At 43.5% G+C, this 20,815-nt stretch overlaps 1 protein-coding gene across 6 annotated transcripts in view; it reads left to right on the forward strand.

The window, feature by feature from the left end:
* The window catches only part of SOX13 (SRY-box transcription factor 13), a 56,186-nt gene that overhangs the window by 28,378 nt on the left and 6,993 nt on the right, over nt 1–20,815 (forward strand). For 5 of the 6 annotated variants that reach the window (XM_073587144.1, XM_073587145.1, XM_073587139.1 and 2 more), the window contains 11 exons: nt 4,698–4,821; nt 6,451–6,541; nt 7,281–7,367; nt 9,260–9,432; nt 9,525–9,593; nt 9,691–9,796; nt 10,858–10,922; nt 11,014–11,176; nt 11,957–12,063; nt 13,426–13,522; nt 14,220–14,372. In XM_073587144.1, coding sequence (XP_073443245.1) covers nt 4,698–4,821; nt 6,451–6,541; nt 7,281–7,367; nt 9,260–9,432; nt 9,525–9,593; nt 9,691–9,796; nt 10,858–10,922; nt 11,014–11,176; nt 11,957–12,063; nt 13,426–13,522; nt 14,220–14,372 — 1,235 coding nt within the window. The remainder of the gene's footprint in view (nt 1–4,697; nt 4,822–6,450; nt 6,542–7,280; nt 7,368–9,259; nt 9,433–9,524; nt 9,594–9,690; nt 9,797–10,857; nt 10,923–11,013; nt 11,177–11,956; nt 12,064–13,425; nt 13,523–14,219; nt 14,373–20,815) is intronic. The other variant, XM_073587141.1, reaches the window with a different exon arrangement.

Here is a 20,815-nt window from a genome sequence, read left to right on the forward strand (position 1 = left end):
TCCTGGCAGCGGAACATTATCACAATGCCCCATTGTGTTCTTGTCATACTTCCTTTGTTAGTTTGTCCGCTCATTGTTCGGCTTCCTCTGCCCCCTGCCGAGTGGCCTCTCCTTGCTTTGGCTCCACTGGGAAGCTTTGCACTCCCACTCCCAGCACTCACCTCTGCATGAAGCCCATACTGGAATATGGTCTTCATGCAGAGGTGAGGGTGTTAATAAGGAGTAAAGGTTTGAACAGAGAGAACAAGCACATCCCACAGTAGGAGTCCAGGGATGCAGTAACCGGCTATTTACTATGCTTTTATTCTTCACCTTTTCTACTGTAGGTTTGTTGCTTTTAGTAGTGTTAACACTAAGGCCTAGTAACAGAGGATATTTATTTTCCAGTTTTTCTATTACCTCAATATCTGTATTTTGGATTTCATAATGTATCTACGGTAACTCATTCTGTTCTCGGCCTCTCATTCTAGTGTGTGTTGTCTCTTGCTTTTCTTTCCTCGTCCATGTTTTCCTCCTTTACAGCTAGTTATATGTTCCTCCCTTTCTTCAGCGGTCCCAGAAGCAGGACAATAAGCTCAGCACACAATGTGCACAATGACAGATGACAATGACTGACCTTTGAGCTATGAATTTACTCCCTTTGATTGAACTTTCTCCCTTGGCACGCTGCACTGGTTCAGGACTAGTTTGATCCATTGAGTAAAATTCCATGTAATTTACCCAACTATGGGTGAGAAACATGATGTTTTGTTTTTGTTTTTTTAAGTCAAAGCATTAGTTAGATGCTGCATTTTACCTTAGATTTTGAGGAATTGCTTTAGGCTAAGTGCACACGCTGCGGATTGGTCTGCGGATTGGCCTGCAGTTTTGCCCTGCGGTTTATCATCTCTACAATGCAGGAGATGGTAAACCACAGCAGAATCCGCAGAAAAGAAGTGACATGTCATTTCTTTCTGCGGATTCAAAACCGCAGCTTTTCCGGAGTTAAAAATCTGCAGCATGTGCACAGCAGATTGTAAATCACATAGATTTACATGCTACTGTACACTGTCTGCAGAACTGCTGCAGTTCTGCTGCGGCCAAAACAGCAGCTGAACCGCAGCAAAAACTGCAGTGTGTGCACATAGCCTTATTTTATTGCTTCCTTAGGTTTTGGGAGAAGGGGAATGGGGGAAAAAATCAGTTTCTGCAATACTATGAGTTTGCTGCTACAGTAATTCTTTAGAGCAGGAGTGGGGAATCTTTTCTTCTGTTTGGGGCCATTTTGATATTCATACCATAATGTTTCTCTTTGGTGGGACGTGTGATGTAAGGTGGTATTTAACATGTTGCTACTCTCAAATGCTTTTCCAGGTATGCTGTGGTCTGGATCACAACCTTTGATTTTGTAAAGAAATCGCAGCAAAAAGTTGTTCTGAATAGACATGAGCAAATATCGTTGGATGCCACCTTATTCAGCTCGGTAATAAAGCTTACCAAATAGCTGCAGCGGGAACCCAGATACCTGGAGCGCTTCCGTTAATCAGGTGTCCGACGCCGCAGCTGCACATGTCGCGGCTGTGTGACAATCACAACACATGCATGGAGAGACCAACAAACAGGCTCTCCATGCATGTGTTGTGACTGTCACACAGCCGTGACACATGCAGCTGCTGCGCCGGACACCTGAATATTGGGAGCCCTCCGGGTTCCTGCTGCAGCTATTTGGTAAGCTCTATTACCGAGCCGAATAAGGAGGCATCCAACGATATTCATTCATGTTTATTCAGAACAACTTTTTGCTGCGATTTTCTTTACAAAACTTATCAATGGTTGACTGTGATCCAGACCACAGCATATACTCTCATGTCTACTTCTGAACACAGATGTATATTACACTGCAGGTCTCCTCACAGTGGGAAATTCATCACTGCTCATGTTACATTTAAAGAATGCAAACAGTGGAGGTCTGCAACATATACATTACAGAGAATACACTGGGGCTGGATTATACACATCACATAGGAGACACTGGGACATCACATAGGATGCGTTGAGACTGGATCATACACGTTACATAGGAGACACGGGTTGCTGCATATACATCACATAGGATACCCTGGGTCTGGATCATACACATCACATAGGAGGCATTGGGACTGGATCATACATATCACATAGGAGACACTGAAGCTGCTGCATATACATCACATAGGATTCCCTGGGACTGGATCATACACATCACATAGGACATATTGAGACTGGATAATACACGTCACATAGGAGAGACACTGGGGCTGCTGCATATACATCACATAGGATTCCCTGGGGCTGGATCATACACATCACATAAGATTCACTGGGACAGAAGCATAACATAATACAGGAGACTTTGAAACATATCAAATAGGAGATGCTGGGACTGAAGTACGTATTTCACAGGAGAATGTGGGACTGGATCATGTACATCACAGGAAACATTGGGGCTGCCGCTGCTGTCTTCATCTGTGGAATGGGAGTTCTCCGCCAGTGGAATGGGAGTACTCTGCCGAAAAAAAGGTCTAGACGCTGATACTGGCCAGGACGTAATCCATCAATGCATGCACCGCAGCATTCAGTATTTGCAAGAAGTAATTAAAGGGTCAGCAAAATGTGACCGTTGGCTCAAATATTGTGGTTCCCGGTAATCTACTCGGGGAGCTCGAGAAAAGGTTATTGCGGGCCCCAAATGGCTCGCTCGCTGGCTGGAGGGTATCCACTCTTGTCTTAAAGGAACTCTTGTCAGCACAGAATGACTGTTCAAACTAAATACAGGCATGAGTTGAAAACATTGACACATTCTTAGCACTTCATCTTTAATCTTTAATCTCATCATGAATGACAAGTTTACATGTAGAGGGTGCACAGCAGGGTTTCTGTTCAGAAATTTCAGTTTTCTGAACGTATTATAAATAATTCTTCTCCAGAAGGAAGAAAACCTTCTCTCTCGTGCAACCTGTAGGAAGCTTTGTTCTACAGACTCCCTACTGGCTGGATCTCACTTTCATGAGGCAGCTTTCTGAAAGATAATAAAACCACTTTTCCCCAATCTAAGCAGCTTGACAGCAGCGAGGGACATTTTATAAGCTATGACGTGAATGGGGCATTTCAAAATAAATAAAGATATATGTTACTCCAGCTTTACCCTTAAATACTAGCTGAATTCAGACACCCTAGTAACACATTCTATGTGCAAACAACAATGCACAGACTTGCATAGTAGTATCTCAGGCTGTCAAGTTCAGGTCAGGCGACCCACTGGCAATCCGAGCATCATGGTCCATACATGAACTATCTTATATAGGAGTCTGAGATTTTAGGACTGGTGCCACTCTGACTGTTCATTATATGGCTGGATTTTGCCCATAGAGCTAGATTTTGTAAATCATACTATTTCTTTGCTAGCGATTAATGTTGGAGTTGGCCTCTAGTACATCACTGTAAACCATACTACCTTCTTTAGAAAAGGTTATACATTATCTTTGAGTACACTTTCCATGTGTGCACTTACATAATATATGTTATATTACATTATAATATTTCCAATATGTTAGCGTGTATGTATGTATATGTGTGTGTGTATGTATGTGTGTGTGTGTATATATATATATATATATATATATATATATATATATATATATATATATATATATATATATATAGTAATATGTATATGTTTTGTTTCTTTTTTAAATCACTTTTGCAATTGCATCGTTTGGCTATTAACAGTTTTTTGTATCCCAGCACAGTCAGCTTTTATGCTGTCTGTAGTTTTAAATCAGCAGGGAAAAGCTTAGGAAAAACAGCTAAGGCCGGGGTCACACTGGCGAGGAATACGGCCGAGTGAGAGGCGCTAAAAGCACGCATTAGACACGGACCAATGATTCTCTATGGGGCAGCTCCCAACAGCCGTATATTTCTCATCCGTATTCTACGGTCCGTGCCAATTGCAGCATGCTGCGATTGTCAGCGTACTACGCCCGTAATACGCCAATGCAAGTCTATGGGTGCGCAAAAAATACGGATTACACACGGACCACACATGTGACTTGCGAGAAATACTCACCCGGTGTCTTTTAGCAAAGCCGGCAATTCAGTGCGCTATACAGTAAACTCACACTGACAGGTTTAATAAAGAAACGAAAGAATAGATATATACACATAGAATACACACATATATATATGCATTCTATGTGTCTATATCTATTCTTTGGTTTCTGTTAGAAACCCTGTCATAGGGCTCCATTATATGTCCATTTTGCAAGCCTGCGAGAAAATCTCGCCATACGGATGCCATACGGATTATATACGGATGCTGACATGCGTAAAATACGCGACCACACCTTGATTACGGATGACATACGGAGCACTGTTTAGGGGCCATTCATCCGTATTACACATGTAAAATACTGACCGTATTTTGCGTCGGTTAGTGTGACTCCGGCCTAAGAGTTATCCACTCTCCTGTCAGGCGATCAGAAGGAGCTCTCTCACCGTTTACCAGTTAATTCATTCTGCAGCCAGCAATATACAGTGCAACAACAAGTATGTAGAAGACAAATAAATGATCCCAATTTTTACATGAATCCTAATTGCAAGAAAAATCTTTACATTTCACATTATGCTCAATATTTAGAAAATAGGAAAATCCATAACTCTTTTCGAACCCTCTGTTTCAGTGTTGCTTCGAAGGTGTCCATTTCTCCAGCAGAATCCTGCCCTAAGATGGAGGAGGATTCCAAAGACGATATCTTACTGAATGTGAATAATTTAGCTACTTTACAACAAGATTCATCTCTTCAGGTGAGCCAGGTATTTAAGTTTGGATAACATATCCATGGTCACACATTTCCAAATCGAAATCTTCTAAGCCCACCTGTATTTTGGTGCAAGATCCAAGTCAGAAATCGCTCTGATTTGTTCCACAGGCTTTTTTCGACAGAATCTAAAGACCTAAATAGTAGCATATGAGGTGCTTTTTGCAAGTTTTGATGTTTTTTTTTCATGGAACTTCCTGTTATGTGTTAACGGCATTATGTAAGCTCCGTTCACCTGAGTCGGCTAGAAATTGTCGTCAGATTTCATATGAATCTCTGATCGGAATCCATGACAAAATCCCAATGTCCTGTCCAACCTGTTTGACCACTTGGGGTCAATTTACTTGTTCCAGATTTGTTAGAAATTTCAGTAACTTTTCCATTTATCTGATTAGGGCTTTCATTAAAAAACCGGGTATTTTTGTGCTGCAGATCAACCCCAATCTTATGTATGACGCTGATTTTAAGGCCGGGGTCACACTTGCGAGAAACTCGCACGAGTCTCACGTCTCAATACCTGGCACTGCCGCCGGCACTCGGAGCGGAGTATGCGGCTGCATGGATTTCTAAGCAGCTGAGCGCTCCGGTCCGAGTGCCGGCGGCAGTGCCGGGTATTGAGACGTGAGACTCGTGCGAGTTTCTCGCAAGTGTGACCCTGGCCTAAGTCAGAGGAATTCCTGCAACTAATTTGCCACGTGTAGAGTTTCCCTAGAAGAGAAACATGAAATAGTTTGAAGTACATATACACAGAAATCTGGGCTAGAAACTTTCCTCTTACTAGAGCAGTGATGGTACCAGATGTGTTATCATTTTTCATTATGCGTTTCTATTTTTTCAAACTATCAGAAATCAAGACAAATGAAACCCATATTATTATAAATATATAGATTTAATATTATTAATACATATGATTACTAGCATTACCTGTGGCTAAATTATGATAGAGGTGAACACAGCAATAGTGGATCCCTTCCCCCTTTAAAAAATAAAATAAAAAAAATGGTCAAAATGGAAATTAGAATGAAGTCTACCTCTGTGTATATATGGAAAATCTCTGCAGCAATGGAAGTTTACTTTGTTGCTTTTCTATTGTGGTTTGGGTTAGAGTTTAATCAAAATGAGTCATGTTTTAAGTAGGTAAAAATTGCCCTAAAATGCTTCAAACTTTTTTTTTTTTCACAAGACGCAATGAAAGGTGACAAAAGTGTAACTAGTTAAGTTTTTTTGTTTGGGAATTGCTGGAAACCTACTTAGGAAATTCATGTTCACATCTTAGATAAATACAAATGATTTATATCCTAAATATAAATATATATTTGTACTAAGCAAATGCTCTAAATCTGTGGCAGTATAGGTTTGTATGTGGATCTTTATTGAATATGATGTATTTCTAAATATTTGAGGTTTACCGCAGTTTCCCTTATGTAGTAGCGCCCCCTAGTGTGCTGAATGGAGCAAAATGAAATTTATAGATTTTTTTTTTCTATAAGCCAATACTTTTTATCTTTACAGATCAGAATGTTTGGCAGCTAAAAATTGATGGTGGAAACATGTTTAAAAATTGCTTGTAATTCTATTAACTCATTGCTGGTTTCACTTTCATTTTTTTACAAAGGAACCCTCGCATGTCTCGGATTTTCAGAATATTGTCCCTGTATCTAATGGACGGCAAGAAAGTCCTGAAGTGAGCAAAACCATGAATGATGGTAGGATTTTCAACCCACACTTTATTTTATTTTTTTGAATACCCAATGACACTTAAAACATTAGTCCAGGATTGGGGTTTGTCTGCAGCCACTGTGAATCCTCATATAAGGTGTGGCGCTCCCTGTCTGGCGCTCCCTGTCTGGCGCTCCCTGTCTGGCGCTCTCTGTCTCTCGCTCTCTGTCTCGCGCTCTCTCCTGCCTTTTGTCATTAGGACTATTTAGACACTGTCTAGGCGTCTTCTTTACACGCATAGTGGCAATGCATCATTGGATTTGCGGAAAGTTCTAAAGGCCACCGCTCCCTTTCGAATTGGGAGAAGAGCAAGGCTGGTGATGTCCTGTCTACTGATACCTACTGAAAGGTAAAGAATGGGCCCGGTGCATGATCCTTGCCGATCAGACACACATCTGGACAGGTATCTGTAGACATGATGTCAATGCCCCCTCTCAATACACAAGATGATTGGTGCGTTTAGGATGCTTCTCAAGGAAATGTATATGCTAAATAAATGCTCCCCCACGTTAGATGAGCATATGACAAAGTTGATACTAGTACTATAAGGCATTCTATAGGTCCTATTGTAGAGATAAGAGCTAACTCTTGGCTTTTATTTTAACTACACGTGCCCTTATATTTTACTTTTATGAATCTGTGATTGCTGTGCACATCATGTTGCAATATGTCCTGTCGCTGCCATTGAATTTTGTCTTTATTTATATATACCATTCTCATTTGCAGCAATGCCAGCCCTTGAAAAACTACTCAGAGGCGACTGGAAAGACACAATATTAGGAAATGGAACCCTGGACTGTAAAGATGTGAAAGGTATGTTCTGTAATATATTATGTGCTATACAGTGGTTTCTGCTCACACTAACACAAACTACCACTAACTTCCTAACTGGTCCAAGTTTTGTTTCAAAAGTTTAGATAACATGGCTCATTTCTTTGTTTTATTTTTAAAAAATATGGTTAATACATTGAAAGTGACACTCAAGCCATCCATTGCACAGTAATGTATGGCCAGCATATCCCACAGCCATCCTTTATTAAATGGGGGGGGGGGGACAGAGTATCCTCTTTTGTCTGTTTCCCCACCATAGACATTAGTGTCCAGATTAGTGCTCTTGTTCCTACACAGTGGCTTTTAGTTCTCCCTTTAGGATGTTCATATGAACTAATAGGATATGTGAGCAATGGTTATCTTCTTGAGACAACTCTTTTAGCCCCTTTGTGACATGCGCCGTATTAGTACTGCGCATGTTGTGTCTTTTGATGTGGGCTCCAGCGGTGAGCGCACATCTTTCCCCGGCACATGTCGGCTGTTTTGAACAGCTGGTATGTGCCCGGAACAGCTGCGGGTGGAATCGCGATCCACTCACAGCAATTAATCCGTTAAATGCCGCTGTCAAAATTTGCGCCAGAAATCCGTCCTTCGGTGACCCCCGTCACGTGACCGCAGGTCACCGATGGGTTAGCATGACAACCAGAGGTCTCCTGGTGACCTCTATGGTTGTCAATGCTGGATTGCTATGAATGCCACATGGTGGTCGGCGCTCAAAGCAAGTGAGTAATTCTGCTACATACAGGTGATCTGATCATCGCCTGTATGTAGCAGAGCCCATCGGATTATGGCAGCTTCTAGTCTCCCATGGAGACTATTGAAGCATGGCAAAAGTAAAACAAAAAAAAGTTTTTAAAGATATTTAAAAAATAGAAAAGTTCAAATCACCCCCATTTCACCCCATTCAAAGTAAAACAATAAAAAAATCATACATACACACATTTGGTATCACCGCGTTCAGAATCGCCAGATATATCAATATAAAAAAGATTTAACCTGATCGCTACAGGGCATAACGAGAAAAAATGTCAAAATGCCAGAATTACGTTTTTTGATTGCTGCAACATTGCATTAAAATGCAATAACGGGCGATCAAAAGAACGTATCAACAATAAAATGGTAGAATTAAAAACGTCAGCTCGGCACGCAAAAAATAAGCCCTCAACTATCATGACATCAGGAAAAATGGAGACGCTACGGGTCTCGGAAAATGACACAATTTTTTTTTTTTTACCAACTTTGGATTTTTTTTTCACCACTTAAATAAAAAAGAACCTAGACATGTTTGGTGTCTATGAACTCGTAATGACCTGGAGAGTTATAATGGCAGGTCAGTTTTAGTATTTGGTAAACATGGTAAAAAAAATCCAAAAAAAGTCGTTGAATTGCACTTTTTTTTTTGCAATTTCACCGCAGTTGGAATTTTTTTTCCAGTACACAATATGGTAAAACCAGTGGTGGTGGTTGTTCAAAAGTACAACTTGTGCTGCAAAAAACAAGCCCTCACATGGACATATTGACGGAAAAATAAAAAAGTTATGGCTCTGGAAAGAAGGGGAGTAAAAAATAGTAACGCAAAAACGAAAAAGGGCTCCTTCTCAAAGGGGTTAAAGGGAACAAGTTGCTCTGTTTGGGGACACTGAACCAACAACATATCATTATGCTGTTAGGATTGAGCGCTCCAAACATACCCTCATCAAAACAGGCCATTTTAAGTTTGAGTAATGAAAGGATGTATACATTTCCAAGATGACAGTGGGCACATTGTGCAGATGAGGCAACGCCCGTTATACCAATCTAGCATATTTTGGGTTGGACAGTCATAAAAAAATATGAGGTTTTCCTTTTTCTGTAAATTCCTCTTGTGCTTTTAGGTACTCAGGAGAGCTTGGCAGAGAAAGAGCTGCAGTTGTTGTTGATGATCCGTCAGCTTGCAGGACTGAGGGACCAGCTGCTTAATGCACACTCTGAACATCGGAACATGGCAGCTATGTTGTTAGAGAAACAGCAGCAGCAAATGGAGCTCGCAAGACAGCAACAGGAGCAGGTAGAAATGATTTGTTTCCTGCATATGTGACTGCGATTGCCATATCTTTGTGGTGCTCGTCATCTTTTCTCTTTCTGACTTCATCTGCATAGATTGCTAAACAGCAGCAGCAGCTCATCCAGCAGCAGCACAAAATTAATATGTTGCAGCAGCAGATCCAGGTAATGATCGCTTTCAGCTTTTAACCTATGCCACAATTTTAAAGTAAGAAAGAGCTTAACCTTCCAATTTCTTTTTCATTTTTTGCGATCTATGCAGCAAGTAAACATGCCATATGTCATGATTCCAGCATTCCCTCCTGCTCAGACAGTTCCTACTGATCCCCAGATTTCACCTCTTCTCCAACCAATTCCTTGTAAGCCTGGTGAGTAGATGCTGATCCTTGAATGGAAGCAATCTACATTTTGACATTTTTAATAGAATGCAATCATACTGTCAATATCTCTCTTTGTGTTCATGACATCATCTACTGACCTTAGAATCATCTGATTGACACTGCATGCTCTTATTTAGTCTGTGATCTACAAGAGATTCTTTTAGTTTAAATCCTTCTAGATCATATGATGATCCCATATTATTTGTGCCCAGATGCATAACTTTACGTCTCTACATCAAACCTCATCATCCAACTGGTTGCTAATAAACTCAGTTTTTCCATATCCGCTTGTAACTTATGAACATCCTCCATAGACTGTATACACTGTGATTGATTTCATCACACTGTTTAATCCCTTCTATATCACTAATAAATAGGTTTAATTTTAGTGGACTCAGCAGTGAACTTTGGCGTAAAGTACATCATTTACATAATGTCCAAGCTCTGTATCCACAGCTACTCCTCTGTCAAAGCTCTGTATCCATAGCTACTCCTCTGTCCAAGCTCTGTATCCATAGCTACTCCTCTGTCCAAGCTCTGTATCCACAGCTACCCTTCTGTCCAAGCTCTGTATCCACAGCTACTCCTCTGTCCAAGCTCTGTATCCACAGTTACTCCTCTGTCCAAGCTCTGTATCCACAGTTACTCCTCTGTCCAAGCTCTGTATCCACAGTTACTCTTCTGTCCAAGCTCTGTATCCATAGCTACTCCTCTGTCCATGTTTATTCTCTTCATGAAAAGTTATTAGGTTGGATTGAAAGCTTTTGTCCTTACAGCTGTGCTGGTGTTCACTCATGTTATTTTCTACTATATACTCGGCATATAATCCCTTACAAGCCCCTTGAACATTTTTCCCCACAATGGATGATGAGCTTACTGCTATGTAATTACCCAGGAAAGACCCACAGCCCTTTTTGAAAAATGGTCACAACATGTGTATTGGGAAGGAAAGGGTGATTAGGTGAAATAGTCAGCTGAACAAACGTGAACTATTTATATGTTCCTTTACAATGAGTGTATGTTATATTGATTATAATTATTTTCTTCAGTTGAATATCCAATGCAGCTGCTACATAATCCTACACCACCAAGAGCCTCTACTACTGGAAAACAGGTAAAGTATTGCAATGGAAGGATGTGAATTGGAAAAGAACAAATATGAGCCCTAAAATGAGGCTCTAATGTTCCCTTTGTCTTTTACTTAGGAACCATCTCAGCCTTTGAATCTGACAGCCAAACCAAAAGCTTCTGAGCAGTCTCCCTCATCAAGTAACTCTCCAACTTTGAAAATGTCACCAGCAACAAGTAATGGTTATGGAAGCACCAGAGATAGTACATCCAGCCCTACAAGATCCAGTCTACCGCTTGGTATGTCTGAAAATTTTCCTTCCCTTTTCATTTAAACCTGGTGGCTATAAGGTGGGGTCACCTATTCATAGGTGAAACAATCTGATGATTTATTTTCTTCTAACCGGGATGAGAATTATTCATGACCTTAAGGCTATGTGCCCACGTAGTGATTCTGAAGCAGAATATTCCTGAGCAGAATCGCACACCCTGCTCCCGGGAAAATGAATGTGGTTTTTGACGCGCTTTTTTAAGCGTTTGTCAAGCGTTTTAGCATGCGTTTTCCTAAGCGTTTTTGCCCATGCAAAATTAATGAACATGCTGCACTTTTTACCGCTAAGTGATTCCGCAGCGGTAAAAAACGCACCATTGGCACAACATGTGCGGTTTCAGTTTTGATTGAATGGATTGCTTTTCTTAAGCGTTTCCGTGGCAGAATCGCACATTTAAAAGCGCTGCGGAAATGCTTAAAAAACACTACGTGGGCACACAGCCTAAATGGTGAAAACATGATTGTTCTGGTTAACCAAGTGGTCTTGGGTTTTTTTTTACTCCAGTAACACATTAATCTTTTTCATGATGATTTTACACATTGTCCTCCTCTCTATTTCTTAATTTCCTCCTATACCTTACTGTCAAGAACTTATTTTGCCTTACACAGTTCTTTACGTTTAGATTTTTTTTTTCTACCTTCCCAGTCTGCTGATTTTTTTTTTTTTTTTTTTTTTTATTTGGTAATTCTGTTTACTCTCTGTTGTGTCCAGTCATCTTTTATATAGTGATTGATATTTGTCCCCTCAGGTTTCTTGGGTGAAGGAGATGCCATTACTAAAGCCATACAAGAAGCCCGGCAGCTTCTTCATGGGCAGAACAAAACACCAGAGCAGCGTGATGGTCACAATGTTAAGGTATGTGTTTAATAGGGGGGAAATCTGTGACAACCAGAGAGAACAAGGGCAATGGCTGACAGTCTTAGTAAATACAGGAAATTGATGATAGTCTCTGAAAAGCATTAGTGATCTTTCATGTAAGGGTTTAATCATGTCAGGTTCTTTTTTTTTTCTTCAGCTCTTATCTCTTTGCAATCTGTCATCTGTCCACTTATGTATTTATTAATCCACTAGATGGAGGCCCGATGCTATCGCATCAGGAGGGCAGTAAGTCACGATGGGGGCAGGCTTTGCAGTGTTGAGAATCTCCCCCTCCCCCCCATGTGCTCATCCACCTAGCCACTCTCTTTCCCCATGTGCTGACTTCTCCCGTGTGCTCTCTTCTTTGACCTGTCTACCCCATGTGCTGTCCCCCTTGTCTGCTGTCTCTCTCCTTCCTGTGCTGTGTTCTCCCCTCATGTGCTGTCCCAATTGCGCTGTCTCCCCCCTGTGCTCTGCCTCTCTCACCCCTGTGTCTGACCGTGTACAGAACATACCATAGCTCCTGGGCAGGGGAGGAAGCAAAAGACAATACTGACATTACAGCAGGAGATCGCAGAGGATACATTTTGTGAGGTAAAATATTGTTTAAAAACAGTCAGTGAAATATTTTACCTCACAAAATGAATCCTCTGTGATCCCCTGCTGTAATGTCAGTATTGTCTTTTGCTTCCTCCCCTGCCCACGGTCAGTACACAGTCAGACACAGACAATTTTTAAAATGAAATTTCGTTCATGGGGAAACCCCTTTAATGTGACCGGCTTCCTCTGCCTATAGACACGTCGCGCATCTGCCGCCAAGTTCAGCCGAATGATTCACAGCGCCTGCGTGGAATTCGCGGAGGCGCTTTGCGACGGTGTTCCGCTGGTGGTACCGCGCAAGAGGCTGCGAGTGTGTGTGGTGGGTACAGCCTATAGAGTGTGTGTGTGTGTGTGAGGTGCAACAGTGTTCCGCTGGTGGTACCGTGCAATAGGTTGGTACCAGCAGCAGTTTCCATATTGAGACACCCATCACTTGGGTGTCCCAATATGGCGGTTGGTGAACTTCCTCCGCTTGGAATTCTGGGATACGGTGACATCTGGACAGAACAGGAAATTAAAACTTTGACGTGTAGTAGTTGAATTTGTCATGATTATGCAGGTGTACCTTTAATGTAAATGATAAATCTTAGGCTGTAGTCCTTTACATTTCCTGTTTTATTCCGAGCAGCTCTACTGTTCAATGCTGAATCTCTTTTCCAGAATAAACTGAGGAGTTGTTTCTGTAATATTCTATACAAGTAGAGAACACAGTACATGTTAGTACTAAAATGTAATAAACTTCAGTACTTTTATGTCTAGGAATTGTTTGAATCGATGCCGCAAAGGCAATTTCAGGATGACCCTTCTCTACAAGAAAGTGAAGAATCTTTACTGCGATGCAGCATGGATATTGATGGTACGTCCTACTATTGGTATTGGGGTATGTGCACACAGCATGTCGATGCTGGAGCAGCCATAGGGTTTTCCCAGGTGAAGACGCTTCAGGAAAACTCTCGGGCATTTTCCTGAAGCAACTTCGCCGTTGTTCTCGCACTGGTGGCGTTCATTCTGTAGAGATCGGCCAGCAGAAGCCACCCGAGAGAATGAGCACGTCACTTATTTTAACCGATTCAGGATTTCCAGTGTGACATAAGCCTGAATATGTGCATAGCAATGTGGTTTTGACATTCGTACACTATGTTCACTCTTTGGAGTGCTTTTGTGCCGCTTTTTCATGCTGATTCTGTTAAGATACCGTGTGCACATACACTGCATTTGTGATTCCAGTCAAAGGGTATGTTGCAATTTCTTGATCCATAAAGAGAAAAGTAGAAGTGAGAGACTGAAACTTTTTGTATCCATTCCATTTGGCCCAGAAAAACAACCATAAATACGATTCCTTCCTTTATATCATAGTCTTAAAATGTCAAATGTTGAATTCTCTCATATCTTGTTTTATAATACCAGGAGGTAATGTGGAGAATATCTTCCTTCTCTATTTTTTTTTTTTCTTGTATCTGCCTCCACATCTACTTTTTTGAGAATTCAAATTATCAGACATTTTTATGACTGAAATATCAATTATGCAATGTATTTTGTGTGTATAATTATAGAATGTGTTCTAGGATCCCGACACTTCTCTGAGAGCCGTGGCAGCCACATAAAAAGGCCAATGAACGCTTTTATGGTATGGGCAAAGGATGAACGAAGAAAGATCCTGCAAGCCTTCCCAGATATGCACAATTCCAGCATCAGCAAAATTCTTGGTAAGATTTTTTTTTTTTTTTTTTTTTTTTTAATACTCTAATGTGTAATAAAAAAATATAATAAAAAAGTGTGTCAGGACTCTATAGGTAAATGCCATGCCAAATGGTCAGGTGACACCAGTACTTTGATAGTCAGCAAAGCCTTTAGACTACAGTATCTGCCCTTGGTTCCTACAAATTTGGTCTGATACTACATTATAAGGTAACTAGTGATGAGCGAACATGCTCTGATAACGTCTTTTCTCTATCGCCTTATTGGGGGACACAGAAACCATGGGTGTATGCTGCTGCCACTAGGAGGCTGACACTATGCAGAAAAAAAGTTAGCTCCTTCTCCGCAGTGTACACCCCTCCGACAGGAAGTAGGATGTTCAGTTTAGCTTAGTGTCAGTAGGAGGTGGACACGGGTCTTTCATTAGACCCCTATCTACCTCAATGTGCGTCGTTCCTTTTCAGGTACAGAAGGGATACAGAGTGAATAGTCACATCTGTACTCCCACAAGAGACTAGGAGTACGGCGTGTACTGCCACCCCGTATCCTCTTACGTCTAGCCGGCAGGACCCAGACCCCTAGCACAGAAGCGTGCTTAGGTGAGGCAGACCCGGTCCTGGCCCTTCGTCTCCCACCTACTCGCCCACCAGAGCCTGTTTGTTGGATGAGACGTGACGTCCTGAAACCTTTTTCCGGACGTCGGACACCACAGGGAGAAAAGGTACCATTTTTTCCTAGGAAAGAACTTCGCATAAGAAGATGGGATAAAGAAGAGGAAACCCCTTTTAGTCTTGGCCGGCTTAATCGGGCCTAGTCCTCCCCTCATCTGGCCGCTCTCCTGCCGCACATGTGAAGAGCTCATCTCCTGCCGGCAGATCACTTCAGGCTTCCCCCAGCTCGTACCCTATTCAGCAGAATAGGTGATGGTGGGCAGCAGCCAGCTCCCCTCAGCGCGGGGCTCATGCCCCGCCGCTTCCCCCCGCACCTGACCTTTCCGGTAGGATTCAGGGGATAGCTCCAGGTTTTTCGGGCCTCCACGCCCCCCCCCCTTCGTCGGCGGTCCCTGTGTCTAATCTAGGCCCCGGCTTCAGTTGCGGCCTAGTCTTTGGTAGCTCCGCCCCCCCGTTCTCGTATCCGGCGGGCTTTTTTCCCGCCCGTCTCTCTTCAGCTCCCGGCGCAAACTCCGCCCTATGTCCGGCTACCTTGCGGCGCACAGAGAAGACACATCGCCGCCATCTTCCTGCTGTAATGATTCCTGCCTGCGCCCTGAGTCCACGGTTAGATCCGCCCCCGCTCGGGCTGTGCAGAGTGGAGGTCTGGACAGCGCCCCTCTTCTAATGTGGGTAGCTGGGGGCCCTGTGCGGCCATATGGGGGTGAGCGCACCGATAATGATTTCTGCCTGCGGGCAGCGCGGGCCTTGTCACCGCAAGTCCCTTACAGTAAAATTTAAGCAGCCCCACGCTATCGGCAGGTCCAGAGATGTGGCAGATTATCCTACTTTGGTATTGGCTCCTCTGCTATGCGTTATAGTGATACAGTTTCTCGGGTATTAGATCCTGTAGAGCACAACAGTAATTGGCGTAATAAGTTCTCCTGGGCCGTACAATCAATAGTGGCTCTAGCGTTACAGTGCCCAGTTACTCACGTAATGATATTCCGGAGCCTTACAGTCCCTGATGTAATAGTACTCTGCAGTCGTAATACTACTCTGCAGCCATACAGTCACATAATGGTACTTTGCAGCCGCACAGTTACTGACGTATTGATACTCAGAAGCGTTACAGGCACAGACGTAATAGTATTCTGCAGCCATTCAGTCACGTAATGGTTCTCTGCAGCCGAACAGTTACTGATGTAATGATACTTGGGAGCGTTACAGTCTCTGACGTAATAGTGCTCTGCAGCCATACAGTCTCGTATTGGTACTTTGCAGCCGCAGAGTTACTGACGTATTGGTACTCAGGAGCGTTACATGCACAGACGTAATAGTACTCTGCAGCCATTCAGTCACGTAATGGTTCTCTGCAGCCAAACAGTTACTGATGTAATGATACTCGGGAGCGTTACAGTCACTGACGTAATAGTACTCTGCAGCCATACAGTCTCGCAATGGTACTCTGCAGTCGCACAGTTTGACGGAAATGGTACTCTGAGCCGTATAGTCACAGACTTAAGAGTACCCTGGAGCCGCACAGTCACTGACGTAATAGTACCCTGGTGCCGTACAGTCACAGACGTAAGGGTAATATGAAACCGTACAGTGCTCTGAAGCCGTTCAGTCACTGTCTTATTAGTTACCTATAACCGGTAATAATCTACAGCAGTGCAATCCTGGTTCAATAATAATCCAGAGCCGTACATTCACTGGAATGATAGGCAGACACACATAGGGATGCTGGTGCCCCGGCATAACAACTGCGTCCATATCCCCTGCACCCAGGCATTAGTCCTTCATTTTCCTGCCCTCCGGACGTTGACTTTGCTCTGCTCTAAGCAGTATAAAGGCCTGCCTCTACCCCTTCACGTCTGCTGTGTTTGGGCCGGACTTTCAGCTTCATACAAGTCCGTGTTACCCTGCAATTGTCTGCTGTGCGTCAGTGTAGTAAGATGCTGACCACAACCAGCAGATCCAGAGGTTGCGACCAAGGCGCACAACAGAGAGTAGAGTTTAGTCTCCCTCTGATTCTAGGCCTACTGTTCTACAGTCAAAAGAACGGACTGGTCAAGTTATACCTCAGGACAGTCTTCGTGGTGCGGCACACTACACGTATTACTGTTATTCTGCCTAATGTCGTCAGGTATTCAGGCCTAGACCGCATCCCAGAGGCTGTGATTCTGCCTAATGTCGTCAGGTATTCAGACCATCACGCAACAAAAATTGGCTCTTTCCTATACCCTTGTTCGGGTTCTCTCTCAAGATAATAGGGGCAGATTGCAGCTGGGTGCTATCCGCTACCAAGGCTTCAGACGCACCATCTACCAGGTACAGTGGTTGAAAGTGCTGTGCTTCAGGGGAGACGTGGCTTCGCTGACCGCTGCAGTGGTACTGGTGTTCTGTACCATATTCAGGTAAGTCAGACGCTCCAGCCTTCAGGTTCTTCGCGTCCCATTGCAGCAGTGTTCGGTTCCTATCGAGCACATGCATACACCTCTTCCAGACGTGTTTGTTCGATACTTGCCGTCTTTCCGGTAACTCAACCATACCCGAGGTTGATCGGCTACACCGGTCCGGCTCTTCTGTCCTATTGTCAGGTGAGTCAAAGGCGCCTTCTCTCGCGCCCCTCAGGGTCTTTTACAACTTCTGCCTAAGCTCCCGTCTAATCACCACTCTGGAAGGTGACGGTATGTATTACTTCTGGTGGACTGCAGCTGCGGTACAGACCGCTTTCAGGTGAGTCAAGGACACCTGTCATCTACATATTCCATTGCCTATAACATCTGTGGGTTGTTATCAGTTAAAATTTAGGCCCTACCGCGTACAGGCGGAGCGGATCTCGGCAGGAGCATAAGTAGATACTCCACCTTCAGGTAGGTTAGACACTCTTGTGTCCGGTACGGATCGTCGCAGTTTACTGCGGCATGCTTTGGACTCTAAGTGTGAATTGCTCCGCAGGAGTTTTGTCCACACGTTCTGATTATTCTTTTCCTAACTACTCAATTGGTCAGTTTACAGTACTATCCGCAGGCCATCTTTACTGCCTGGTGTGTTATACTTATTAATGATTGGCCAATAGTACCTTTTAGGGTCTGGTATATACTGAGGGCCTTGAGCTACCACAATACTTGAGCCCCTTATTGTCGATACTTACCTATCCTTTTTTACAGACACCCGGATAAAACCTACCGCAGCTCAGAGATGGGACTTCCAACCGTGACGGGAACAAGTATCCCACCTCAGACAGGAAGGGGATCTGACTCTGCGCAAGCATCGGACAGGGTAGAAACCTGATCCAGTCCGGGATCTAATAGAGAATCTAGTGATAACGAGTTTCTCCCTTCCGCTGGAACCGTATCCTTTCACTGTTATTCTCTGGTGCGTGTTATCCTAGACTCCGCAAACGGGTCTACGCACTGCAATTCCTTCCCGGTTCCAGAGGACCAAGCATGGATTTGGTCATTTACATCGTCAGACGGATTCATCTTCCTTTCATCAGCCTAGTTGTCTTCTAGTGTATAAGTGATCTACCTAGAGCAAGCTTTCTTTGCAGTTGACATACTCCATATTTTTTTCAGGGACTTTCCTTGCTACACTGTTCATTTTTTCTTTTGATCTCAGTCTGCAGAACTGACTTCAGCCGTTTCTAAACAAAGGGACTCCTCAATACATCTTTTCATTCCGGAGAGTTTCGCAGAGTTCACTACGTCTGCGACTACAAGCCCTCCGGTTCCAGTTACCTCCACTACGGGTCTTCCTCCCCTAGACGGGCATCCCTCAGGGATAGGCAAGCTCACACAGCAGTTGCCAAGCTCAACCTTGGAAGCACCCGCCGCTATATCTTAGCCCCGTCTCCACCGGGTTGCAAAGTTCTATATTCGAGTGGCCGAGTTTGCTCATCAGAGCATTCTCTCTGGAGACCGGTTGGAAGAATTGACCGTTCTCTCTGTCCAAAAACCTTTTTTCTTGCATTGAGGACATGGTTTTACACCTTCCCGAGTCCATCAGACTCGTTCCCATCTAAGGATCCTTTTTTGGCTTACGGTTTCACAAACGAAATTATCCCCAAAGATGTCCCTCGCCAACTTACCGTTCCTTCGGTTTGGCTCCTCCAGACCAAATGTTTAAGTAGGCCTCCAGAAGGGTGAGCTGACCCCTTTCCTCGTGCTAACCTCGTTGTTCTGCAGTGCATTTCCTCAACATGGCTCGCTGAGGATCTAGGATTGAGTCCATCCTTGTTTTTTGGTCAGGAAAATACTTCTGCGTTCAGCATTCGCCTTCTGAGAAACGCAAGATTTTTACTTTGCTCCATGAAACCTTTATCCAGGCCCTGATTTATTCAGAACTTCGGAAATTTCGGTTTTGTTTGTTTTTCAAAACAGACAGGTTCATTATCTTCTTGTTCATTTGGTAGCCTTCCCTTTCAGACTTTCAACTACTCCTGAGGTCTCAGAGAGTTTGTAGCAGCTGTGGTGTGCTTCCGGTGGATCAATGATTCAGTGTCCTCGGACTTACCCTTCATGATGCTCTCTCATCAGGCTATCTAGCCAGAGCAACGGTTCTTATCAGGTTTGGACTTGAAGCGTAGAGGTCTTCCGACCTCCTGGTCAGCGGCTGATCGCTGAATCCGGTTGGCATGGTGAGATCACCTGGTCAGGAAAGACTGCGTTCCTCCGAATACGACACACCCTGCCCGGGCAGTGTTTGTCCTCCTGGCGGTGCTCTTTCGGTCTTCGCCCGACACCTCTACAGAGGATATGTCCTCCATAGGCCCACAAGGCTTTTCAGAGCCCATGCCGAGCTTAAAAAGATCTTGCAGGTGGACCTGGCAAGGGACGATGGCGAGTCCCTCGTCCTGATGGGAGTTGTCCGCTGTTCCCTCCCCTTGGGGACTGCTTTGGGACGTCCCATGGTTTCTGTGTCCCCCAATAAGGCGATAGAGAAAACAGGATTTTTAGTTGCTTACCGTAAAATCTGTTTCTCTGAGCCTTCATTGGGGGACACAGCTCCCTCCCAAGTTGAACAGCCTTTTACTGTATTATAGTGTTACAGTTTGAGTTTGTGTTTTCTGTGGTTTCTGTCTCATTCACAGATTGCTTCTCCTACTGCTTTCTTACTAACTGAACATCCTACTTCCTGTCGGAGGGGTGTACACTGCGGAGAAGGAGCTAACTTTTTTTCTGCATAGTGTCAGCCTCCTAGTGGCAGCAGCATACACCCATGGTTTCTGTGTCCCCCAATGAAGGCTCAGAGAAACAGATTTTACGGTAAGCAACTAAAAATCCTGTTATCTGAGAATGTTCTGGAGTTATCCGAGTATTTTGGGCATGCTCGTATATTATGGTCAAGTCCCTGTGGCTGCATGTTTTGCGGCTGTGTTTTCTATGTCCAGGACCACAAAAGCACTGACAGTCTGACATCAGAAATGTTGGATCCATTATTTCACTGATAATCAATTGTCCGGGGCCCCCACACGCATTGGAGTCAATCGATCCCGTCGATCACAGAGAGTTTGGCTGATTATTATTATTGTTATTTATATAGCACCATTAATTCCATGGTGCTGTACATGAGAAGGGGGTTATATACAAAGTTATAGATATCGTTAACAGTAAACAAATTTACAATGACAGACTGGTACAGAGGGGAGAGGACCCTGTCCTTGCGGACTTACATTCTACGGGCTGATGTTAGACTGTGTATGTGCGCTTAAGACTTGAGGAAAATTCCTTGCACTTATACAATAATAAAACATGAAGAGTAGGAAGATAGGGAAATAACATTTACAGTGTTTG

This window comes from Dendrobates tinctorius, unplaced genomic scaffold (genome assembly GCF_039654945.1).
Source record: "Dendrobates tinctorius isolate UK_male_01 unplaced genomic scaffold, ASM3965494v1 ptg000098l, whole genome shotgun sequence".
NCBI lineage: Eukaryota > Metazoa > Chordata > Amphibia > Anura > Dendrobatidae > Dendrobates > Dendrobates tinctorius.